At 40.4% G+C, this 22,523-nt stretch overlaps 1 protein-coding gene across 1 annotated transcript in view; it reads left to right on the forward strand.

Moving 5' to 3' along the window:
* FAT3 (FAT atypical cadherin 3) overlaps positions 1-22,523 on the forward strand; it is a 694,359-nt gene that overhangs the window by 555,492 nt on the left and 116,344 nt on the right. Inside the window, exons 9-10 of the mRNA XM_055581629.1 lie at positions 13,235-13,510; positions 17,220-17,430. Of these exons, the coding sequence (XP_055437604.1) occupies positions 13,235-13,510; positions 17,220-17,430 (487 nt within the window). The remainder of the gene's footprint in view (positions 1-13,234; positions 13,511-17,219; positions 17,431-22,523) is intronic.

A 22,523-nucleotide genomic window follows, 5' to 3' on the forward strand; every position in this document is an offset into this window, starting at 1 on the left:
TTGCTTTGTTTGGTTGTTCAGGAGCTCACAAATGGCCCCAACTGTGGGAAATAAAAAGCAAATGAGGAAAAGGAAGTCTTTTACAGAGAAACACTTGTTCTGACTGTAGATTAGGCTCAGGACAAAGCAAGCAGAAAGAGGCAAGCTTTTCAAGAGCACATCAACTTTGAAACTTCAGGAAGGTCAGGGCAGGCTTGCTGGCCGGAAAGGCTCTTTTATCCCATTAATATAACAGCTTCTGTGAACACAAATATTTTAGCATCTTGGCTAAGTTAACTGGAACTTTTTAAAGGAAATAAATGGCATTCAAAGAATCTAGTATGGCTTTCCAAATACAGTGGAGATAAAACAGTGCCCCAGATTCCTCCATCACACTTCTCTGAAATTTTTCTACCATAAACTAGAAGCAAAGATTGTCTGCATGTCAAGCTCACCCCCATGGCAAGTCATCCTGGCACATAAGTCATGGTACCACCCTTTTCCTCTCACTCAAAAACGATCTCCACCAAAGTGGTGTATAGTACAGGTATTTATACAAACAACCATGGTCCGACTAAATTTATTTCTAAAAGTAAGTAATTTTTTAGACTACAGCCAAAAGCCTGCCTATTATTTAATGGAGAACCAACTAAAGACTTTCTTATTAGGGATAAGACAAGAATATCACTGTTTTCACTACTATTTAGCAGTATGCTGTAAGTATCCACCAATGCAATTAGCTAAGATAAAGCAATTTGTATTATAAGAATTGTAAAGAAAAAGGTAAACTGATCTCTATTTGTATATAGTGTAATTATATATCTGAAAATTTCCAAGGAGTGAATGGAGCTACTTCAAAAGCTAGGAAAATTAGTAAAGTAACAAGTTATAAATTTAACAAACATTAATAGCCTACATGTATAGCTCACCTCCCCCCAACCAAAAAAAAAAAAAAACAGTGAAAATGTGTAATTAAAAAGAACCCATTTAGGTTAGCACATATATATATATATATTTTTTCAAAGCCTATTTGTGGAAAACTAAAACACTACTGAAAAAATAGTAGATTTGAACAAAGGGAAAAAGACAAACTATATTCTTGGATAGAAAGACTCTATCATTAAGAAATTAGTTCTCCCTTAATTATGCTGTACTTTTAATATCTAAATTTAAAATTCTATCATTTTGTCAGATGCAATAAGTTGATTATAAATTAGTTTAGAAGAGCAGCAAGCAAGAATAGCCCGGAAAATCCTGAAAAGAAAAAACCTTAAAGAGGGCTTAGCTTTTCCAAATAATTAAAATGTATATAAAGAAAATATTGAATCACTATTTACACACCAGGAAGTAACATAGCGCTGTAGGTCAATTATTCACGCTAAGTCATTTCAGTCGTGTTCAACTCTTAGTGACGCTATGGACTGTAGCCCACCAGTCTCCTCTGTCCATGGGATTCTTCAGGCAAGAACACTGGAGTGGGTTGCCATGCCCTCCTCCAGGGGATCTTCTCTACCCAGGGATGGAACCCAGGTCTCCTGTGGCTCCTGCATTGCAGGAGGATTCTTTACCACTGAGCCACTGGGGAAGCCCCATAGGTCAATTATACTTCAGAAACAAACGAATTCACAGAAAAATAGGTCATACTTGTGGTTACCGGAGGCAGGTGGTAGGAAGAGGGGGAACTGGATGAAGGTACAAAAAAAGGTCTTGTCTTGTCCTGTGTGCGTGCTCAGTCGCTTAGTCGTGTCCAACTCTTTGCAACCCCATAGCCTGTAGCCCACCAGGTTCCTCCATCCGTGGGATTCTCCAGGCAAGAATACTGGAGTGGGTTGCCATGTCCTTCTCCAGGGGATCTTCCCAACCCAGGGATCAAACCCACGTCTCCTGGGCCTCCTGCATTGGCAGGCAGATTCTTTGCCACTGAGCCACCTGGGAAGCCTAAGCAAAGGTACAAACTTCCAATTATAAGATAAATAAGTCCTAGGGAGGTAATGTTCAACACAACAAATATAATTAATATGTCTATATGTTATACATGAAATTTGTTGAGAGTAAATCCTAAGAGTTCTTATCATGGAGAAGAATGTATTTCCTATTTCTTTAGCTTTGTATCTATATGAGATGATAGACGTTCACTAAACTCTTTCTGATAATCACTGCAAGACTTACATGAAGTGGAATCATTATGCTGTACATCTTAAACTTACATGGTGCTTTATGTCAGTTATGTCTCCAGAAACTGGAAGGAAAGAAAGTACTACGAAGGCTCTATAATTAAAACATTTTGATGTTGATGCAAGAAGACAGATAAACCAATGGAACAAAATAGAAAAGCCAGAAATATACTACTTGCATATGTAAATTTAGTATAGAGTAAAAGTGGCTACTCAAATCCGTGGGAAAGTGGTAGTTTTCTAAAAATTATCATTGAAATAAATGGAGAGCCATGTGGAAAAAAAATAAAACTGGATTCATTCCTCACATAATATACGAGGAGAAATTCCAAATGGATTAGAGATAAAAATGTAAGAAAAAGAAGCATTTAAATTCTATTTTTGAAAAATGTGTAATCACCAAAACCTGGAAATGCAAAACTATGCTTTAACATCCAGAAGCAATCAGGGAAAAGATTGACGTGTTCAACTACATGAAAATAAAATAAAAACTTTTGCATGACAAAAAAATAAGGTTTCCATGAACAAAGTAAAAATAAATGACAAAGTTGACAACATTGGAAATTTATATCATGCTTCCAAAATAAACAGAAAAAAGGACTATCTAACCCACAGGAGAATGAGCTGATAGTTTTCACAGGAAAGGAAGTACGTGTGTGCTGCTGAGGGGAGGTTGGGGTCTTGTGGACAGGGCACTAGAGCAGTGGCGGGGCGGGGGCATCCGGCTGGATGTAGGGTCCTGCAAGCCAGGAACACGCCTCCCCCAGGGGCACCATCAGGCATGCCCCCTCCGCTCGGGATGGGAGAACTGAGGCGGGAAAGTGCTGCCGTGGCTCCGGCCTCTCTCGGAGGCAGTGAAGCCAATGGTTCTTAAACATTTGAAAAGATGCTCAACCTCACTCGTAATAAGAGAAAGGAAAGTTCTAAATAACATTGAGCTGCCGTTTCTCATCTATTAGATTGGCCAAAAATTTTACTGCATGCTCTGTTGGTAAGGCTGTGAGAGGGCAGTCATTCTTGTATATAACCGTAGAAATGCCAAGTGATCAAACTTATGGGCATGAAAATATAGGAAGTGCTTCAGAAAATCATAAGCACGTCTCCTTTGAGCTAGCAATCCCAATTTTAGGAACACAAATATATGTTAGCAAAACTATGAAAACACACAGCACAAGGCTCTTTATTGCATGCTCATTGTAAGAGCCAAAATAGGAAACATCTTAAATGAACGTCAGTAGAGGACTGGTTGGATTAATTATAATACATGTACCCTTGGAAGATTATTTCTACACTGTTGTGGCATGGTCTTCATTATATAAAGCAGCAACGTTATTGACCTTTTTAGTCAGATGGCTCTTTGTTGCGAGCGGCTGACCTCAGGTGGCCTCAGCCTGCAGCAGCTTGAGGCAGGGCTTCGGTCCCCGGCCAGAGATGAGGTCGGGCTGCGGCAGTCAGAGCGCCGCATCGCAGCCGCCAGACCAAGTGTCAGTGAAAGGCCCTCACCCTTTGGCTTTGCAGAAGAAAATTCCTACAAAGAAAGTGGTGAGCAAGTATTTATTAGGAGGAAAATGTGTACAGTACATGTGGACAGGCACGCGGGCGGACTCAGAGAGTCACGCCCTCGTGACAGCTTAAGTGACTTAATGGGGCGTTTCTTCCAGGTTTACCCTGGCCAGTCATTCTGACTAGCCTGGTTCAGAGTACGTATCTGGTATGTCTCAGGGTCCTCCCACATGTGCACACACATCTCTTAGCCAAGGTAGTTTCCACCAAAGGGGCCTAGCTTGGCATCCATTAGCATCACTCCCCTTGGACCTCCCAGGAGCCCTTCTGTGCTTGTGTAGCTGGGGAGGTTTCCTGACTGTGAGAATGAGAAGTATGCGGGCCATTATATTCTGTCTGGGCAGCCTCCTCTCTCCATCCTGCTATTGCTGTTTCAGGGTTTCAGTCCACAGGGAACCAGCCTCTACTCCCTTCACCCTGGTGCGGAGGGGCCCATCTGCCTCCTGCTTCAGGGCTAGCCTGTGCGTTCCAGAAGGTTGAGCAGCTTCCCTGCCCCCTACCTCCCAGGTTCTAGGAAAACTCCTCCCCTCAGGGTTGTGACAACCAAAAACATCTCCAGACACTGTGAAATGACCCTGGGAAACAAGGTCCTCCTTGGTTGAGAACTACTGATAAAACGTTAGGTGAAATAGCTTGTTGAGGGCAAGTGTATACAATGTGTTTACACTGATAAAGTAAATGGATAAAATATAACATTACTGGAAAAATGGTTGCTTGTAGGAGAAGGGAATACAAAATAATGAAGCTAAGCTTGACTATAACTTTTCTGTAAATTTAACACTGGTGATTTTACATATAATAGAAAATGAAATTAAATGTTAAAAAAGCAAGTCAAAAATTTGAAAGTAAATGGAAGCAAACAAATTCATATGTGTATCTAGTTGAAAGCATGTATGCACAGGGTAAACTATTCCACATGACTTTACACGTACTAATTTGACTATATATCCCTGCTGCTGCTGCCAAGTCGCTTCAGTCGTGTCCGACTCTGTGCAACCCCAGAGACAGCAGCCCCCCCAGGCTCCGTCGTCCCTGGGATTCTCCAGGCAAGAACGCTGGAGTGGGTTGCCATTTCCTTCTCCAAAGCATGAAAGTGAAAAGTGAAAGTGAAGTCGCTCAGTCGTGCCGACTCTTCTCGACCCCATGGACTGCAGCCCACCAGGCTCCTCCATCCATGGGATTTTCCAGGCAAGAGTACTGGAGTGGGGTGCCATTGCCTTAGTGGAATAAATCTAAAGGACAAAAAGAACTGCAAAAGAGTATTAGATCAATTTGAATGACCATAATTGTAATTATAATAACAATATTGCTGTTATTCAGACACTTTGTGGCACGTATTTCAGATAAGTGAATATTCAGACAGGTAAATACATATGATGATGTCACTGAGCATGAGAAATGTCATCATGGGAGAAAAAAGATACACATGTAAAAAGAAGGAGATTATGTAAAAACCTTGAAGGGCACCTTAATATTGTTTTTGTTTTGTTTTTTACTGTAGTATAATTGACTTACAATATTGTATTAACTTCATGTGTACAATATAGTACAAGGAGAAGGCAATGGCACCCCACTCCAGTACTCTTGCCTGGAAAATCCCATGGACGGAGGAGCCTGGTAGACTGCAGTCCATGGGGTCGCTAGGAGTCGGGCACGACTGAGCAACTTCACTTTCATTTTTCACTTTCATGCATTGGAGAAGGAAATGGCACCCCACTCCAGTACTCTTGCCTGGAAAATCCCAGGGACAGAGGAGCCTAGTGGGCTGCTGTCTATGGGGTCGCACAGAGTTGGACACGACTGGAGTGACTTAGCAGCATATATATATACACATATATATATACATGTATCTGTGTATATATATATATGGTTGCTGCAATTGGCATAAGAGAACATATGTCTTTTTAAATTAGTGTTCTTGTTTTCTTCAGAAAAATACCCAGAAGTGGAATTGTTGGATCATATAGCAGTTCTATTTTTAATTTTTTTAGGAACCTGCATACTGTTTTCCATAGCAGCTGCACCAATTTACATTCCTACTAATAGTACATGAGGGTTTCATTTTCTCAACCTCCTCACCAATGTTTGTTATTTGTGGCCTTTTTGGTAAGTCATTCTGACAGGTGACAAAGGAATCTGACCTTCCTTTCAGGTGTCTGTTGGCTAACTGACATGTCTGTATGTCTTCTTTGGAGTGTGTCTATTCAGGTCCTCTGCTTAGTTTTTAATCAGATTGGGTTTTTGATGTTGATTGTATGAGTTCTTTGTATATTTTGTATATTAACTCCTTATCTAATATATCATTTGCAAATATCCTCTCCCATTCGGTAGGTTGTCTTTTTGTTTTGTTGATAGTTTCCATCACTACACAAATGTTTTTCAGTTTGGTGCAGTCCAATTTCTTTTTGTTTAGCATTTCTTTTTTCTTTTGGCTTTCATTCCCGTAGTCTAAGGAGACGTATACAAAACATATATTGCTAAGCCCAGTGTCAAAGGGTATTTTCCCTATGTTTTCTACTAAGAGTTTTATGGTTTCAGGTCTTACATTTAAGTCTTTAATCCTTCTGAGTTTATTTTTTATATGGTATAAGAAAGTATCTATAATTCAGTTTAATTGTTTTACATATAGCTGTCCAGTTTTGCCAACACCATTTATTGAAGAGGTTGACCTTTCCCAATTGTATATTCTTGCCTCCTTTGTCATAGACTAATGGATCATATAAGCATAGGCTTATTTCTGGATTCTCTGTTTTGTTTCATTGATCTCTCTGTCTCTGTTTTGATGAGGTGCCATACCTCATTGATTAGTGTAGCTTTGTAGAATAGTTTGAAGTCAGAGAATATGATGCCTGCAACTTTGTTCTTTCTTCTCAAGATTGTCTTGGCTATCTGTACAAATTTTAGAAGTATTTGTTTTAGTTCTATGAAAAATGCCATTTATATAGGGAGGGATTGCATTTGAATTTGTAGATTGCCTTGGGTAATATGGTCATTTTGGCAATATTAATTCTTTCAATCCAAGGAGATGATTTGTTTTTCCATCTTTTTGTGTCATCTTCAACTTCCTTTGTCAGTGTCTTCTAATTTTCTGAGTACAGGACTTTTACCTCCTTAGTTAGATTTATTCCTAAGCATTTTATTCTTTTTGATACAATTGTAAATTGGATTGTTTTCTTACATTCTTTTTCCGATAGTTCATTGTTTATAGAAATGCAGGTTTATTTACATTAATTTCATATCCTGAAACTTTACTGAATTTAGTATCATATCACGTGTAAACAGTGACGCTTATATTTCTTTTACATTTGAAGTATTTAATTTCTTGTCTGATTTCTGTGGCTAGGATTTCTAAGATGTAAAAGGATTTCCAAATTTGAAAGTGTCAAGAGTGAGCATCCTTGTCTTGCTTCTCGTCTTAGAGGAAATGCTTTCATGTTTTCACCATTTATTATAATATTGTCTGTAGGTTTGTCCAACATAGTCTTTATTTTGTTGAGGTGTGTTCCTTCTATTCTCACTTTGTTGACCTTTTTTATAATAAATTTATGTTTAATTTGTCAGAAGCCTTTTCTACATCTAATGAGATGATCATATGATTTTTATTCTTCAGTTTGTTACGTGGTGGATCACACTGATTTATGGTTATTGAACCACCCATCCTTCCATTCCTGGGATAAGTCTAACTTGATCATGGTGTATGATCTTTTTAATTTATTGTTGAATTCATTTTGCTCATATTTTATTAAAGACTTTTCCATCCTCGTTCGCCAGTGATATTGGCCTGTAATTTTCTTTTTGAGGGGTGTCTTCGTCTGGTTTTGGTACCAGTGTTCTGCCGGCCTGAATCAATTCAGTTTTTTGGAATATTTTGAGAAGCATAGATACTGACTCTTGAAATGTATTGTAGAGTTCTGTGATACCATCTGGTCCTACACTTTCGTTTGTTGGCAGTTTTTTTTAATACTGACTCAGTTTCAGTGCTGATAATTGATCTGTTCATATTTTCTATCTTCCTGATACAGTCTTAGAAGATTATAAGTTTCTAGGAATTTATGTATTTCCCCTAGGTTGTCCGTTTTACTGACACAAAATTTGTCATAGTAATCTCTTATGAATGATCCTTTGTACTTCTGTGGCATGAGTTGTAACATCCCTTTCATTTTTAATTTTATTTATTTGGGCCTTCTCCCTTATTTTCTTGATGAGTCTGGCCAAAGGTTTTTCTTGTTTCTTGAGGTAGACGTATATCATTATATACTTCCCTCTTAGAATTGCTTTGGCTGTGTCCCATAAATGCTAGATCATTGTATTTCCATTTTCATTTGTCTCCAGGCGTTTTTTAATTTCTTCTTTGATTTCTTCAGTGACTGTTGGTTGTTGAGTAGCATACTGTTCCAACTCTACATATTTGTGTTTTTTTGCAGTTTTTTTTTTTTTTCCTTGTGGTTGATATCTAGTATCATACTGTAGTGGTTGTAAAGGGTGCTTGATATGGTTTCAGTGTTCTTAAACTTGCTGACACTTATTTTCTAGCCTAGCATGTGATCTGATCTGGAGGATATTCCATGTGCGTGTGCATGTGAAAAGAATGTGTATTCTGCTGCTTTTGAGTGCAATGTTCTATGTATATACACATGTATAGATAGAGAGAGATTGATATATATAATATTATGTATATCAATTAAGTTCATCTGATCAATGTGTCATTTAAAGTCAATGTTTCCTTACTGGTTTTCTGTCTGGATGATCTATTCATTGATTTAAGTGGAGTATTAAAGTCTCCTACTATTCTCTCCCTTAATGTTTGTTAATATTTGCTATATGTATTTATGTGCTTAATTGGCTTCCCTGGTGACTCAGTGGTGAAGAATCCACCTGAAAATTTAGATGTGGATTCAATCCCTGGATTGAGAAGATTCCCTGGAGAAGGAAATGGCAACCCACTCCAATATTCTTACTGGGAAATCCCATGGACAGAGGGAATATAGTCCATGGGGTTACAAAAGAGTCAGTCACAATTTAGGGACTAAATGATAGCAACATCATGTTGGATAAATACCTATTTGCATTTATTATCTTTTTGTTGGACTGATTCCCTTAACACTATGTAATGTCTTTCTTTGTATCTTGTTGCAGTCTTTGTTTTAAAGTTTATTTTGTCTAAGTACTGCTACTCCAGCTTTCTTTTGATTTCCATTTGCATGGTGTACCTTTTTCCCTTCTGTCACTTTCAGTGGGTATGTATTTCTAGATATGAAATAATCTCTTGGAGGCAGCAGGTATGTAGGTCTTGTCTTATTTTATCCATTCAGTCACTCTCTGTCTTTTGTAGGAGTGTTTAGTCTATTTTCATTTAATTATTGATAGACATGTACTTATTGCCATTTTGTTAATGGTTTTCTCATTGTTTTTGTAGTTCTCCTTTATTCCTTTTCTTCCCTTGCAATCTTCCCTTGTGATTTGATGACTGTCTTTAGTGTTTATTTGGATTCTTTTCTCTTTATTATTTTTTTGTGTGTGTGTGTGTTTATTTTAGGCTTTTGATTTGCGGTTACCATGAAATTTATATATAACAACTTTATGTATGGGTATTGATTTTAAGTTCATTACTTCTTAAGCTTGAATGCATTTTAACAGACTTACATTTTTTACTCCTTTGCTCCCACATTTTTGACAACACATTGTACTTCATTTTATTTTGTGTATTACTTATCTACTTATTATAGATAAAGATGATTTAGTACTTTTGTCTTTTCACCTTCCTACTGAGCTTTATAAGTGTTTTGATCCACTACCTTTCCTATATTTTGCCTTTTCCAGTGAGGTTTTTCCAGTCATAGCCTTTTTTAAAAGTTTCTATTTGTGGCCTTTTCTTTTACACTTAGAGAAATCCTTTCAACATTTCTTGTAAAGTTGTCTTAGTGGTGATAACTCCTTTAGCTTATGACTTATGATTGTCTTTTAAAACTTTCCTTCAATTCTGAATGATACCTTACTGGATAGATTATTTTGGGTGATAGATTTTTTTCTCCATTTCAACACTTGAATATATCATGCCATTTACTTCTGGCCTGTACATTTTCTGCTAGAAAGTCAGCTGATAGTGTTATTAGAGTCTTCTTGTTTATAACTAGTTGCTTTTCTCTTGCTGCTTTTAAGATTCCCTCTTTGTATTTAATTTTGGTATTTTAATTATAATATGTCTTGCTGTGGACTCTCTGTCCTTCCTGTACATGGATGTCTGTTTCCCTTCCAAGGTTAGGAAAAATTTCAGCTAGTATATCTTCAAATATACTGTCTTCCCCCTTCCTCTCTCTGTTCTCTTTCTGGGACCTTTAGTGTGTTTATTAGTGTGTTTTATGTTGCTCCAGGGGTCTGTTAAATTATCCTTATTTTTTTTTAATTCTTTTTTTTGGTTTGTTTTTTCTGTTCAGCTTGGAATTTCCACTGCTCTATCTTCCAGTTCCCTGATCCTTTCTTCCATATCACCTAATCTACTGTTGATTCCTTCTGGAGTATTTTTTTATTCAGTTATTGTATTCCTCAGCTGTTTGGTTCTTCTTTATATTTTCTAAATCTTTGTTAAACTTCTCACTCGGCTTGTCCATTTTATTTTCCCAAGCTCATTAAACGTCTTTATGATCATTGTCTTAAACTCAATGGTGGAAGATTGCTCTTTTCCACTTTGCTTAGTTCTTCTGGGGTTTGGTCTTGTTCTTTCATTTAGGGCATATTCTCCATCTCCTCATTTTCTATATTTGTTTTATGTATTAGGTAGTTCAGTTATGTTTCTCAATCTTGGAAAAGTCACATTGTGCAAAGTTGCCTTTGCAGCCCAGCAGCGTACTAGCCTCTTGTTACAAGGGCTGTATGTTCTAGTGATGCCTCCTATGTGAGTTGCACGGGCTCTTTTGTTGCAACAGTCAACTACTGTGGATGTGCTGGCGGGCAGGCTGGCTGTCATCCCTGTTAGTGGCCAGGCCCTGCCACATGCAGTGGCCGATGGCCCACTGTGGACAAGGTCGGATCCCAGTGTAGTTGGCCACATGGCTCAGGGCGGGGGTGGGGGAATGGGCCCAGGCTGTGCCAGTCCACTGATGGACAGAGTTGTTAACAGCTTAGTTTTGAATTGGAAGTATCAATATGAACTCATGATATAATTATTAAAAATGCTTTGCTGACTCTGCTAAAAAATACCAAAACTGACAGCAATAAGCATTCCTAACACCAGATCATGGTTTCTAAATGCCACTTCTAACTAAAAAGAAACCAACACTTCTTGAAGTTATAGATAAATCAAGAATGGAGCAGGGATATGTATAAGAAGACTGAAAAAATTACCAGTAGCAGTTACTGGAAAGCAAGAAAACTATCAAAGACTGCTGGGTTGTGTCAGAACATCACAAGAGCCAACTTGAAAAGGTCAAGGAAGGACCGTGTGTACATCAATAAATATAGTCCTTTTCTACATGAAGTGTGTATACATGTGTGCATGCTAAGTCACTTCTATCATGTCCTAAGTCTGTGCAGTCCCACGGACTGTAGCCCACCAGGCTCCTCTGTCCATGGAATTCTCCAAGCAAGAATGCTGGAGTGGGTTGCTGTGCCATCCAGGGGATCTTCCCAAACCAGAGATAAAACCTGCATTTCCTGAATTGCAGGCAGATTCCTTACTGCTGAGCCACCGAGAAAGCCCTTACATGAAGTGCACTTCAAAGTAACCAAACAATTAAAGAGAAGTTTCTTTTTAGAACTATTCTAGCTAATAATTGAGGATGAAATCATAGAATTAAAATGGTGCTGTTTTGCACTTTAATGAATTAACATTGCATCATGATCATCAGTCAGAGAAGGCAATGGCACCCCACTCCAGTACTCTTGCCTGGAAAATCCCTTGGACGGAGGAGCCTGGTAGGCTGCAGTCCATGCTAAGGGTCGGACACGACTGAGCGACTTCACTTTCACTTTTCACTTTCATGCATTGGAGAAGGAAATGGCAACCCACTCCAGTGTTCTTGCCTGGAGAATCCCAGGGACGGGGTAGCCTGGTGGGCTGCCGTCTATGGGGTCGCACAGAGTCAGACACGACTGAAGTGACTTAGCAGCATGATCATCAGTTGCCAATAACACAGAATAAGATAGAGAACCAGATATTATGTATCTCCAGATGGAAATACAGTTTCACCCATGAGGGGCTTTTGTCCAAAAAAAAAAAAAAAAAAGGAAAAGGAAGAAGGAAACTGAATGGGAATTTTATTAAGTCTTCTACATAAAACTGCCAAGATAAGAAATACAGGGGACAGAGGAACATGTGAAATGAAACTATAGGGATACAATAAGCAAAAATTCAGACTGGGAACAAAAGAGGAAATGGCTCAGCTTTTTGATTACCAACAACAGCAACATGAAAACTGCAAGGGACAAGTGTGGGGAGAAGCTACAGATTAAGAGATGATGACAGGAGACATCAATCAGGTGCAGTGCGTGTGCCTTATTTGCACATCTTGGTTAAAAGAAACTATGAAAATATATATGCACAAGTACACAAGCATATCAGTGAAAGTGAAACTGCTCAGTCGTGTCCGACTCTTTGCAACCCTATGGACTGTAACCTACCAGGCTCCTCTGTCCATGGAATTTTCCAGGCAAGAGCACTGGAGTGGGTTGCCATTAAACAATTACAGAAGTATGAACACCAACTGAATATTTAAAGACATTAAGGAATTGTTGTTTTCTCTGTTTAGATGCAGTAGTGGTATTGTGAGTGTGTGAGTGTATGTGTTTACTTTGACTCCCTGTCTTTTAGAGGTGTACACTGAAATTACATGATGGCTAGGATGTGCTTCAAAATAATACAAGGGAGCAGATGGGAATGAACGGGCATAAATGAACTGATCATTGCCAAAGCTGAGTGATGAATACTCAAGGGTTCATCAAGCTATGACTTTTATAAAATTCTCCTGAAAAGTTTGGAAACAAAACGCTTTCTAAAAAGAAACAACTTGGGACCGTGCTCTAGCTACCATTAGCATTAGCGCCGTGCTCTTCGGTAGACCTCTTTCCCAAGGAGAAGCGCCTCTGCTCTCTCCTCTTTTTCCTTTGCTTCTTCCTTGTTGCTTATCTTGTCGTTGCCTCCACGTTGAGTCCACTATAGAGCAGTCAGAGCACATAACCAGAATGTACGATAATGGGAACTTAACAAACTGAGGTCACCTTGGGATGTCCTACATTGCGCCTCAGATAATCTTCCGGAATTATCATCCTCCTGGGGTCATCTCATCTGTTCAATTAATAGTGAGAATATTGATTCTCACAGTTTATATTCCTATTATTGTGAACTGCTGGTTTATTGTCAATCTCTAATTACAGTGCGCTTTCATAAGAATCTCCCTACCTATTAAAACAGCTGTTTGAAGCTAGTATCCAAGGACATGGAGGGAAGAGAGAAGGAGGGGCCTCTCTTATTATCAGTGAGTAAACTGACATCGGTCATCACTCTTGTCTTCTTTTAACTATAGGTATTTATCAAAGTGCTGGATAATAATGATAACGGCCCAGAATTCTCTCAGCCAAATTACGATGTGACGATTTCTGAGGATGTGCTTCCAGATACAGAAATCCTGCAGATTGAAGCCACAGACAGAGACGAGAAGCACAAGCTGAGTTACACTGTCCACAGCAGCATCGACTCCATCAGCATGAGGAAGTTCCGCATAGACCCCAGCACTGGCGTCCTCTACACGGCCGAGAGGCTGGACCACGAGGCGCAAGACAAGCACATCCTGCACATAATGGTAGGACCAGACTGCTTAATGCTCTCCTAGCAGAAGCACCTTCTTAAGGCACACACCTTAGCCACCAGGTGGGCAGGGCCCTTGAATTTTGTAAGTAGTAGTAAATTTGATCTTTTCACAGCAGGGTTGCCTTCATTCTTGCCTTTTTACTTCAGAGAGGAATTACTGTTGTTAGCTACTGACTCCCTATTTTTGCCAAACTGAAATTTAGACAAATTGTACCGTAAAGTCTCATGACAGCCTGACTTGAGAGGGAAGTAACAGACCGTGTTTCCATAAATCTCCGAGGCTGTGGTATTGGTTCGTGTCCAGAAGATTTGGTGGAAATTTTAAAAGAAGTTCCCTGAGAAGATAATCACAGGGTAATCCTTTATTTGACCTGTACTGTCCTTAGTCCTTAGAAGCATTTAGAGGACTGATTTATCACTTATTGCACTGGCATTGGACCTAGGGATAAATACTGGCTCACAAAAGAGATCTCAGAACTCACCTGAGAAGCCTGGAGAAATAAGTCTAAATGTGGGTTCATAGGGTCTCCAAATTGTGTAGAAGTTGCTTTCATTATAAAGCAAAGTTTGACGAGTTTGCATAAATAAGAAGTAAAGATTAGTAAGAAAACACCCTTGTTTATGACCTAAAACCTGTCCCTTTAACTATCCAAGAGCCCCCTGGGCAATTTCACAGCTACTGCCTATCAGAGACCCCTAAGTTCCTTAAGACTGGGTAGGAGGGCAGAGACTTAATTTCTGTACTGATTGACTCCAAGATGCACTAAGATGCTATCAATTCCCAAGCAGCTGAAGTAATGTTCCAGTAAGTGCTGCTTTTTCTTTCCAAGTCTGGAAACCTCTCTGGGCAAGAGGAAAGCTGAGTGCTGTGGTGTTGGCTGTGGTTGCCAGCTGAGAGTACAGGGAACGGAGGAGGGACTTGGGTTCATCAGATGCATTCCTCTGGCTGCTCATTCATGCGTTCATTGAACAGATATTTCTCCAGCACCCACTGTGTATTACATTCTGTTCTAGGCACTGAGGATATAAAAGAGACAAAGTCCTTGCACCCTTGGACATTTGATTGGAAAAGACCTAGATTTCAATAATCCCAAAGTACAGAGTCCAGCTTGGTCCTTAGGTGGGGCAGGCTGGTCGATAGACAGGGAACTTAGCATGCTAACTGGCTAGCATTTACATATATCTCTTCAGGAACAGAAGTCCCCTCCCAGTGACTAACACCATTCTTACCATTCTTCAAGCCGTCTGTTCATTCTTTCCTTAAATAACTCAGAGTTCAGTGTGCTCACCCTGTATCGTTTATCATTTATGTAACTGAGTGTTTAGAGCAAACAACTCCTTTATACTGCCTTTCTCCAAGCTAAGCCCTTTTAGTCATTTTGCTCAGCTCCTTTCAGGTACTATTTTTGAAAACTCCTTCCCCTTGTATCTAAAGGTAGGGTAAGGGATAGGGCCTTTCTTGGTAGATTTTCTAATTTCTTCAAATCTCTCTGAAGTTAGGGGATCTACACCTGAACGAGAAAAAAGCACACATTGGATTAATGCTGCATACAATTATAGCAAAATCATGTGTTACAGAATTGATTAGTTGCAAACTTCTGCCACAGGACTGGAAAAGGTCAGTTTTCATTCCAATCCCAAAGAAAGGCAATGCCAAAGAATGTTCAAACTACCACACAAGTGCCCTCATCTCACAAGCTCAACATCTGTTGGACCATCAAAAAAGCAAGAGAGTTCCAGAAAAACATCTACTTCTGCTTTATTGACTACACCAAAGTAGACTGGTTTGACTGTGTGGATCACAGCAAACTGTGTAAAATTCTGAAAAAGATGTGAATACCAGACCACCTGACCTGCCTCCTGAGAAATCTGTATGCAGGTCAGGAACCAACAGTTAGAACTGGACATGGAAAAAAGGACTGGTTCAAAATTGGGAAAGGAGTACGTCAAGGCTGTATATTGTCACTCTGCTTATTTAACTTATATGCAGAGTACATCATGCGAAAAGCTGGCCTGGATGAAGCATAAGCTGGACTCAAGATTGCTAGGAAAAATATCAATAACCTCAGATATGCAGATGACACCACCCTTATGGCAGAAAGTGAAGAAGAACTAAAGAGCCTCTTGATGAAAGTGAAAGAGGAGAGTGAAAAAGCTGCCTTAAAACTCAACATTAAGAAAAGTAAGATCATGGCATCTGGTCCCATCACTTCATGGCAAATAGATGGGGAAACAATGGAAACAATGACAGACTTTATTTTCTTGGGCTCCAAAATCACTGCAGATGGTGATTGCAGCCATGAAATTAAAAGACACTTGCTCCTTGGAGGAAAAGCTATGACCAACCTAGACAGCATATTAAAAAGCAGAGACATTACTTTTCCAATAAAGGTCCATCTAGTCAAAGCTATATTTTTTCCAATAGTCATTTACGGATGTGAGAGTTGGACTATAAAGAAAGCTGAACACTGAAGAATTGATGTTTTTGAACTGTGGTATTGGAGAAGACTTGAGAGTTCGTTGAACTGCAAGGAGATCCAACCAGTCCATCCTAAAGGAAATCAATCCTGAATATTCATTGGAAGGACTGATGCTGAAGCTGAAACTCCAATACTTTGGCTACCTAATGTGAAGAACTGACTTGCTGGAAAAGACCCTGATGCTGGGGAAGATTGAAGTCGGGAGGAGAAGGGGATGACAGAGGATGAGATGGTTGGATGGCATCACTGACTCAATGGACATGAGTTTTACTAAGTTCTGGGAGTTGGTGAGGGACAGGGAAGCCTGGCCTCCTGCAGTACATGGGATCGCAAAGAGTCGAACATGACTGAGCAACTGAACTGAACTGAACTAAGCTCCTGCCATATGCAAACCAGAGAGACCTTTAAAGCAGTCAGGCAAGGTTCTTTGGTATTTCACAGTGTGGGGGTGTCACATTTTAGAAATTAAGATTTGGTTCATCTTCCCAGTGGTTAGGGTTCTCTCTTAGCTCTGGACCTTTATTTATGTTGGTTCCTCTTGCCTGAAATCTATGCCACACACCACGTCCCCCAGCATTTTACCACTTCTACTTGGTTTTGTAAGCTAGGCGACATTTTTCTTACTGCTTACTCATATTTTGGCATTTATCTTTTTGCCTTGTATCTGACTACTTACTTGTTTGCATTCCCTAGTCAACTACTGAGGGTGGGAACTGTATCTAATCAGTGCTGAAACACCTGGGGCCATCCTGGGGCTTAAGAGATAATAGATGATAATAAATGTTTGTTGAATGAATGAATGAACGACAGTGCCCATTGCATTCATTACTTCCACATTTCAGTTGCCCCTTTAGAAGAGCCGCCATCCACCATTCCATTAGCAACTGTTGAGGCAACTTACAGAGGGCTGGGTGACGGAGACCAGAGGGAAGCGCTGTGTTTGTGATATTCAGGCTTCAGTTCCACATGCACGAACCGGACATAGGCCAGAGGCCAGGTATAATGCTGAGCAATACATTGTGGCCCTAGCTCTCACCGTGTTCACAATCGATGTCCCCACTTGCTAGAAGCTCTGTTAATTACTGAGAACCTACTCAGCCTGGGAATGGGTCAAGCACTTGCCATGCATGATTTCATTTTGATTTCACTGTAGGCACAGCCCTGTGAATTCTTTGCAACTTAAAGATTTTAGTCCTATTGCTTCTTGTATTTTGCCTCAAGGTCAGAGATCAGGAGTTTCCTTATCGAAGAAACTTGGCCCGAGTCATTGTGAATGTGGAAGATGCTAACGATCACAGCCCTTATTTTACCAACCCACTCTATGAAGCGTCTGTGTTTGAATCGGCTGCTCTGGGATCAGCTGTACTGCAGGTGACGGCTCTGGACAAAGACAAAGGGGAAAATGCAGAACTCATGTATACCATAGAAGCAGGTGAGAGCTGTTGCAGACAGCAGCATCATGCATGGCACTGGACCCTCAGTAGTATTTATCACCATGTAAAATTCTCATAGTTACCACTGGCATGTCTCCAAATGGATTTTTTGGGCAAGCAACTGCCCTATTTGTTCAGTGATGGTGTATTAAGTTCTTGGCATTTCAGTAATATGTTTTCCATCATTGACAGCAAAGAAAGAGTTTCCTTTTATTGTGTTCAATCTCAGATTTTTCTGGAATGGAGAAGAGAGAAGACTGCATAATAACTCTGTGGCTTTTTCTGATGGGTCAACAAGCCCGTGGCCTCAAACTGAAATAACCAAAGCCCCCCATCATAGGAGGGCTGCCAGACAGTTCTGTGAATTGAATCTTAAAGATCATTGTTTTCTTGTCAGCAGGTTGGCTGTGGGCTGTGGACTTCAAAAATGCCTACACTCCTCACACCCTAGTTAGCACAAACTCCCTTCATTGGAGGTGATATGAGTAGCATAGTAGTGGGTAAGGACTCAACAGCATGCTTAACCTGACAGATAAATAAATACAGACTCTTGTGTTGTTAAAACTTAAGAATATTTTAAAAATTCAATTTTAATATCTAGAAGGCAAGACCATAGTTTACTGATGGTCTGAAGATGGACACTTAGAAAACACTTATGACAGAAGAGATGAATGTCCAAGAAAGGAGAGGACCATAAGCCTAAAAATTACACAGATCCTTTTTCTGCTCAATTTTCCCTTTCCCTGTTCTGTCTTTTTTGAACATTCAGGCCACATATTTCCGAAGTGTTCTGCAACATTATGTCTGCCGTGCATAATGCCAAATGCTGTCTCCTTTCATGCTAGCGCTGGAAAGGCTTCTTTCTCTTGATTTAAATAAGGAGCATTTTTGAGAGTGGTTGATTTGAGAGTGGTTAAAATATGAATGCTAGAATGACAACTTTGAACTAAAAATTTTTAGGAAAAAAAGCTAACAATCTTCTTTAAAAATAGCCCCTCTATTGAATGATAATATAAAACTATTTCCTGTATTAGACACTGACATTTTACATGAGTCTGAGTAAACTCTATACCAAAAAAAAAAAAAAAAAAAAAAGACATGGGTTCATAACAGCCAGGTGCCCCAAGAGAATTTGTCCATTTTTTTTTCCAATTTTCCTCAGAGTTTCCTTTCACCCTAAAGTTTGACAGTGCGTGTGTGCGTAGATGTGTGCTAAATCACTTCAGTCGTGTGCAACCCTGTGCCCCTGTGGACTGTAGCCCGCCAGTCTCCTCTGTCCATGGGATTCTCCAGCAAGAACACTGGGGTGGGGAGCTGTGTCCTCCTCCAGGGGATCTTCCTGACCCAGGGGTCAGGCCCATGTCTCCTACGTCTCCTGCGTTGCAGGCGGGTTCTTTACCACTAGTGCCGCCTGGGAAGGCCAGGCCTGACAGTACTTGTTTTTAAATGCTATTTTGCATTTCTTGTTTATCACAGGCCATTTTAATTATTTTGTTATTCAGTCCTTGTTCCTTTAGTTTCACAAATAATATAGGGAAACTTTAAAAAATAAATATTTAAGTACTGCCACAGGAAATGTGGCAATTCAATAACTCTTTATATTCATTCTGTAGTTCTCCCCTAATCATATGTGTTTTTTTCTTTTCTCCTCATTCATTTCTGCATATACCTTCTTTTATGTCATTGTAATCATTTAGGTGTATGGTTTTAGTTCTACTTTGCTTAACATCTTCTAAGCATTTGTCCGTGTGTCTACTTGCATTTTATATTTGTCATTAGGGATACTACTTCTCCTCTCAGAAAACCAGACAATTTCAAAACCAATGTGGGGGTTCTCAAAGAGTAATTTAAGGGTAATTTACCATCCAGCTGAAAGTTCTGTGTTGTTTATCTTTCAGCTTCCAAAGACTGTAGCCGAGTGCTAATCATAGAGAAATAATTCAGTCATTTCTTCAATTAAAGCTAGGCAGAAAAAATTTTTTTTTCCCTTAAAATTTCTTTTATACAGAAAACTTGAATTTCCAGAAAACCCAAGGCATGCTACATATCTCAAAGAATAAACTTTGATTAGATGTATAAAAAGCTAATGAGAATTACAGGACAGACCGACCTATGCTTGACCTAGACCGGTTCTGGTTAAGCCAAGTTTCTTTGCAGATCATGGTAAAAGACAGGCAGATCCCAGCTAGTTCAGGAGTTTGAAGCAAATAACAAGAGTTTGGTGCAAAGTGTTGTTGTTTAGTTGCTAAGTCATGCCCAACTCAACTCATTTAAGTGCTCTCACAAAGCTCAATAAGGAAGGTTTCACTCTCTTTATTGGTGGTTCGCATTTAAGGCTTCCCTGGCGGCTCAATGATAAAGAATCTGCCTACCAATGCAAGAGACACACAGACTCGGGTTCCATGCCTGGGTCAGGAAGATCCCCTGGAGAAGGAAATGGCAGCCCACTCAGTATTCTTGCCTGGAAGATGCCATGGACAGAGGAGCCTGGTGGGCTACAGTCCATGGGGTCACAAAGAGTCGGACATGACTCAGTGAGTAAACAACAGCAATACATTTCCTGTCCCCTGACTGGCCTGAAGTAACTACTGAAGCTTTTTTTTTTTTTTTTTTAATTAATTTGGCTGCACCAAGTCTCGGTTGTATCCTGAGGGATCTTCCATTGTGGCATGTGGGATCTAGTTCCCCAGCCAGGGATCAAACCTGGGCCCCTGCCTTGGGAGCTCAGAGTCCCAGCCACAGGATCTCCAAGGAAGTCCCTGAAGCTTTTTGTTTTTACCCAAAGGACTGAGGTAGAATCAGGTGCAGAGCTTCAGGTCTTGTATTTAGTTCAGGGTTGGCGTTTGGTGTTGGCACTGGTTTACGAGTAGCTTGGAGAGAAGGCAGTACAGGAGAGACCAGGACTAGGAAAGAGCTAAGTTACGACGGGAGGGAGCGTATTAGACCCCAAGATGGATACAGATGGAAAGTTAATCTTTTTTGAGTCTACCTCTCTTGGTCATTCAACAAATATTTATTGAGGTCCTCTTTTGTGCCAGGCACTGTGCTATATACCAGATTCATAATGGTAGGTAATGTCAGCACAGGTTTTGCCCAGTTGCCGAAAGTCTATAAGAAGCCATGCCGTTGTTACTGCTGAGTCACTAAATCGTGTCTGACTCTTTGAAACCCCATGATGTCACCCACCAGGTTCCTCTGGCCGTGGGCTTTCTTAGGAGGAATAATGGTGTGGGTTACCATTTCCTTGTCTAGGGGATCTCCCCAATCCAGGGATAGAACCCACATCTCCTGCGTTGGCATAGATTCCAAGAAAACAAGCAGAGATTAGCTTCCAAAGGTTGAAGTAGAGCAGAAGAGAGTAAGCAGGAAGTGGATTCTAAGTAAGCAGGACAGTGCGCTGAAGAGAGAGAGAGACAAAGCAGCTGCTGGACAGCATCCTGGGGTGGGGTACCAAGGAGATCAACAGCCACAGGACCACAGACGGGAACAGAGCTACTCAGGGTCAAAGGCTGGGCCTCTTTCATCCCTGCCATGTGTATCTTGCTGTTATGTCCTGAGCCTGGAAGACGAAAGGTCTCACACAAAGGAAGAAAAGTCTCACATGAAAACTCCACATGGGGCCCCGTAATGAGGATGTAGCATTCAGGCCTGCATGTCACGTATCTCTCTATTTCCCTCCCCTGAGATGCTGAAGTAAAATGATTCCTGCCTTCTTGTGAGGGTCTGTGAATCAAATATTGGAGCACACTCAATTCCACAGTACCATTCATTGAAAATTTGCAAGCTTGTTCCTGAGCTCATTGGCCTTCTTGTTGTCATCCTGAAATGGTCATGTTCAGGTGGCATGTCCACATTTGGGGTCAGAATCAAATTCTTTACCTCTGTTAGATTTGCTCCCTGTCGAGAAATAAACAAACATACAAATAGACTTCACAGGAACATGACATTTTTGTTTTCAGACTTGGAAAAGTTTAATTAACAAGTATGTAGTAAGGAGTGTGTAAATAGCTGTATTTATTGTATATTTTGACTCTTGTGACCCCATAGATTGTAGCCCACCAGGTTCCTCTGTCCATGGGATTTCCCAGGCAGGAACACTGGAGTGGGTTGCCATTTCCTACTCCAGGGGATCTTCCTGAGTCAGGGATCGAACCCATGTCTCCTACATTGGCTGGCAGATTCCTTACCACTGAGCCACCAGGGAAGCTCCATATTTCAATAAGCACTGTACTTACCTGCCTTCTCAATCCTGGAGCCTATTGTCATGATAATGACATTTAAACTCTCTGTATGTTGCCATGCTATAGAACTTCAAAAAGTAAGAAAAACTCAGGTATATTTGAATAACCTAGATTTTTAACTTGTGATGTAAAAGAGTTGGGGACCCAGAAGTATGTGTGTTGTTTGAGAAGTAGGGGAAAGCCCCAAGAGAAGTAAAAAGCCATTTGGTGAAGGATGCTACTCCCCACTGTTCATGACCTGTGAGCCGCGTTCTTGGCGCTCTTTGCATTTTGTGTTCTGCACTCTCTCCTCCCCTTTCTTCACCCTCCACAGTCCCAGATGTCACCCCTGGCCTGTGTCAGAGGCAGGCCTCTCAGCTTCTGCAGCGTCAGGGGTCAGGGTGCACAGCGGGCTGCAGACTCTCAGTCTCCTGAGGTTTATGCCTCAAGTTCTTGGTATCAGTGCCGCTTCTGATGAACAGTTCTGTACTTCACCAGAAACCTCTCAAAAGTTTAGCAAATAGAATGGCTACCGATTGAAACAAGTGCCTTGTCATTTTTTATGTCCACTGTTACATCCATGTGTGCATGTGTGTGTGTGTGTTGGAGTGTAGGGGATTCAGAAAAAAATTCTCACAGCTTACAAAGCAAATGATGACTTGAGAAGAATTCTCCATGCCTGAGCAGCAAACCCCCTCCCCCTCACCCAAGGAGTGCTGGGAATGAAGTTGATCCTGAGGATATGAAACAATACCAATTCCATGCAGCAAAACTTACCTTTGGTATAATCTTAAACTAAATGATTATGTGATACTGTTCTGACACGATTCCTACCACCTTCTTTCTTACAGCATAGAACATGGAATTGTGGC

The sequence above is a fragment of the Bubalus kerabau genome, chromosome 5 (genome assembly GCF_029407905.1).
Source record: "Bubalus kerabau isolate K-KA32 ecotype Philippines breed swamp buffalo chromosome 5, PCC_UOA_SB_1v2, whole genome shotgun sequence".
Lineage (NCBI taxonomy): Eukaryota > Metazoa > Chordata > Mammalia > Artiodactyla > Bovidae > Bubalus > Bubalus kerabau.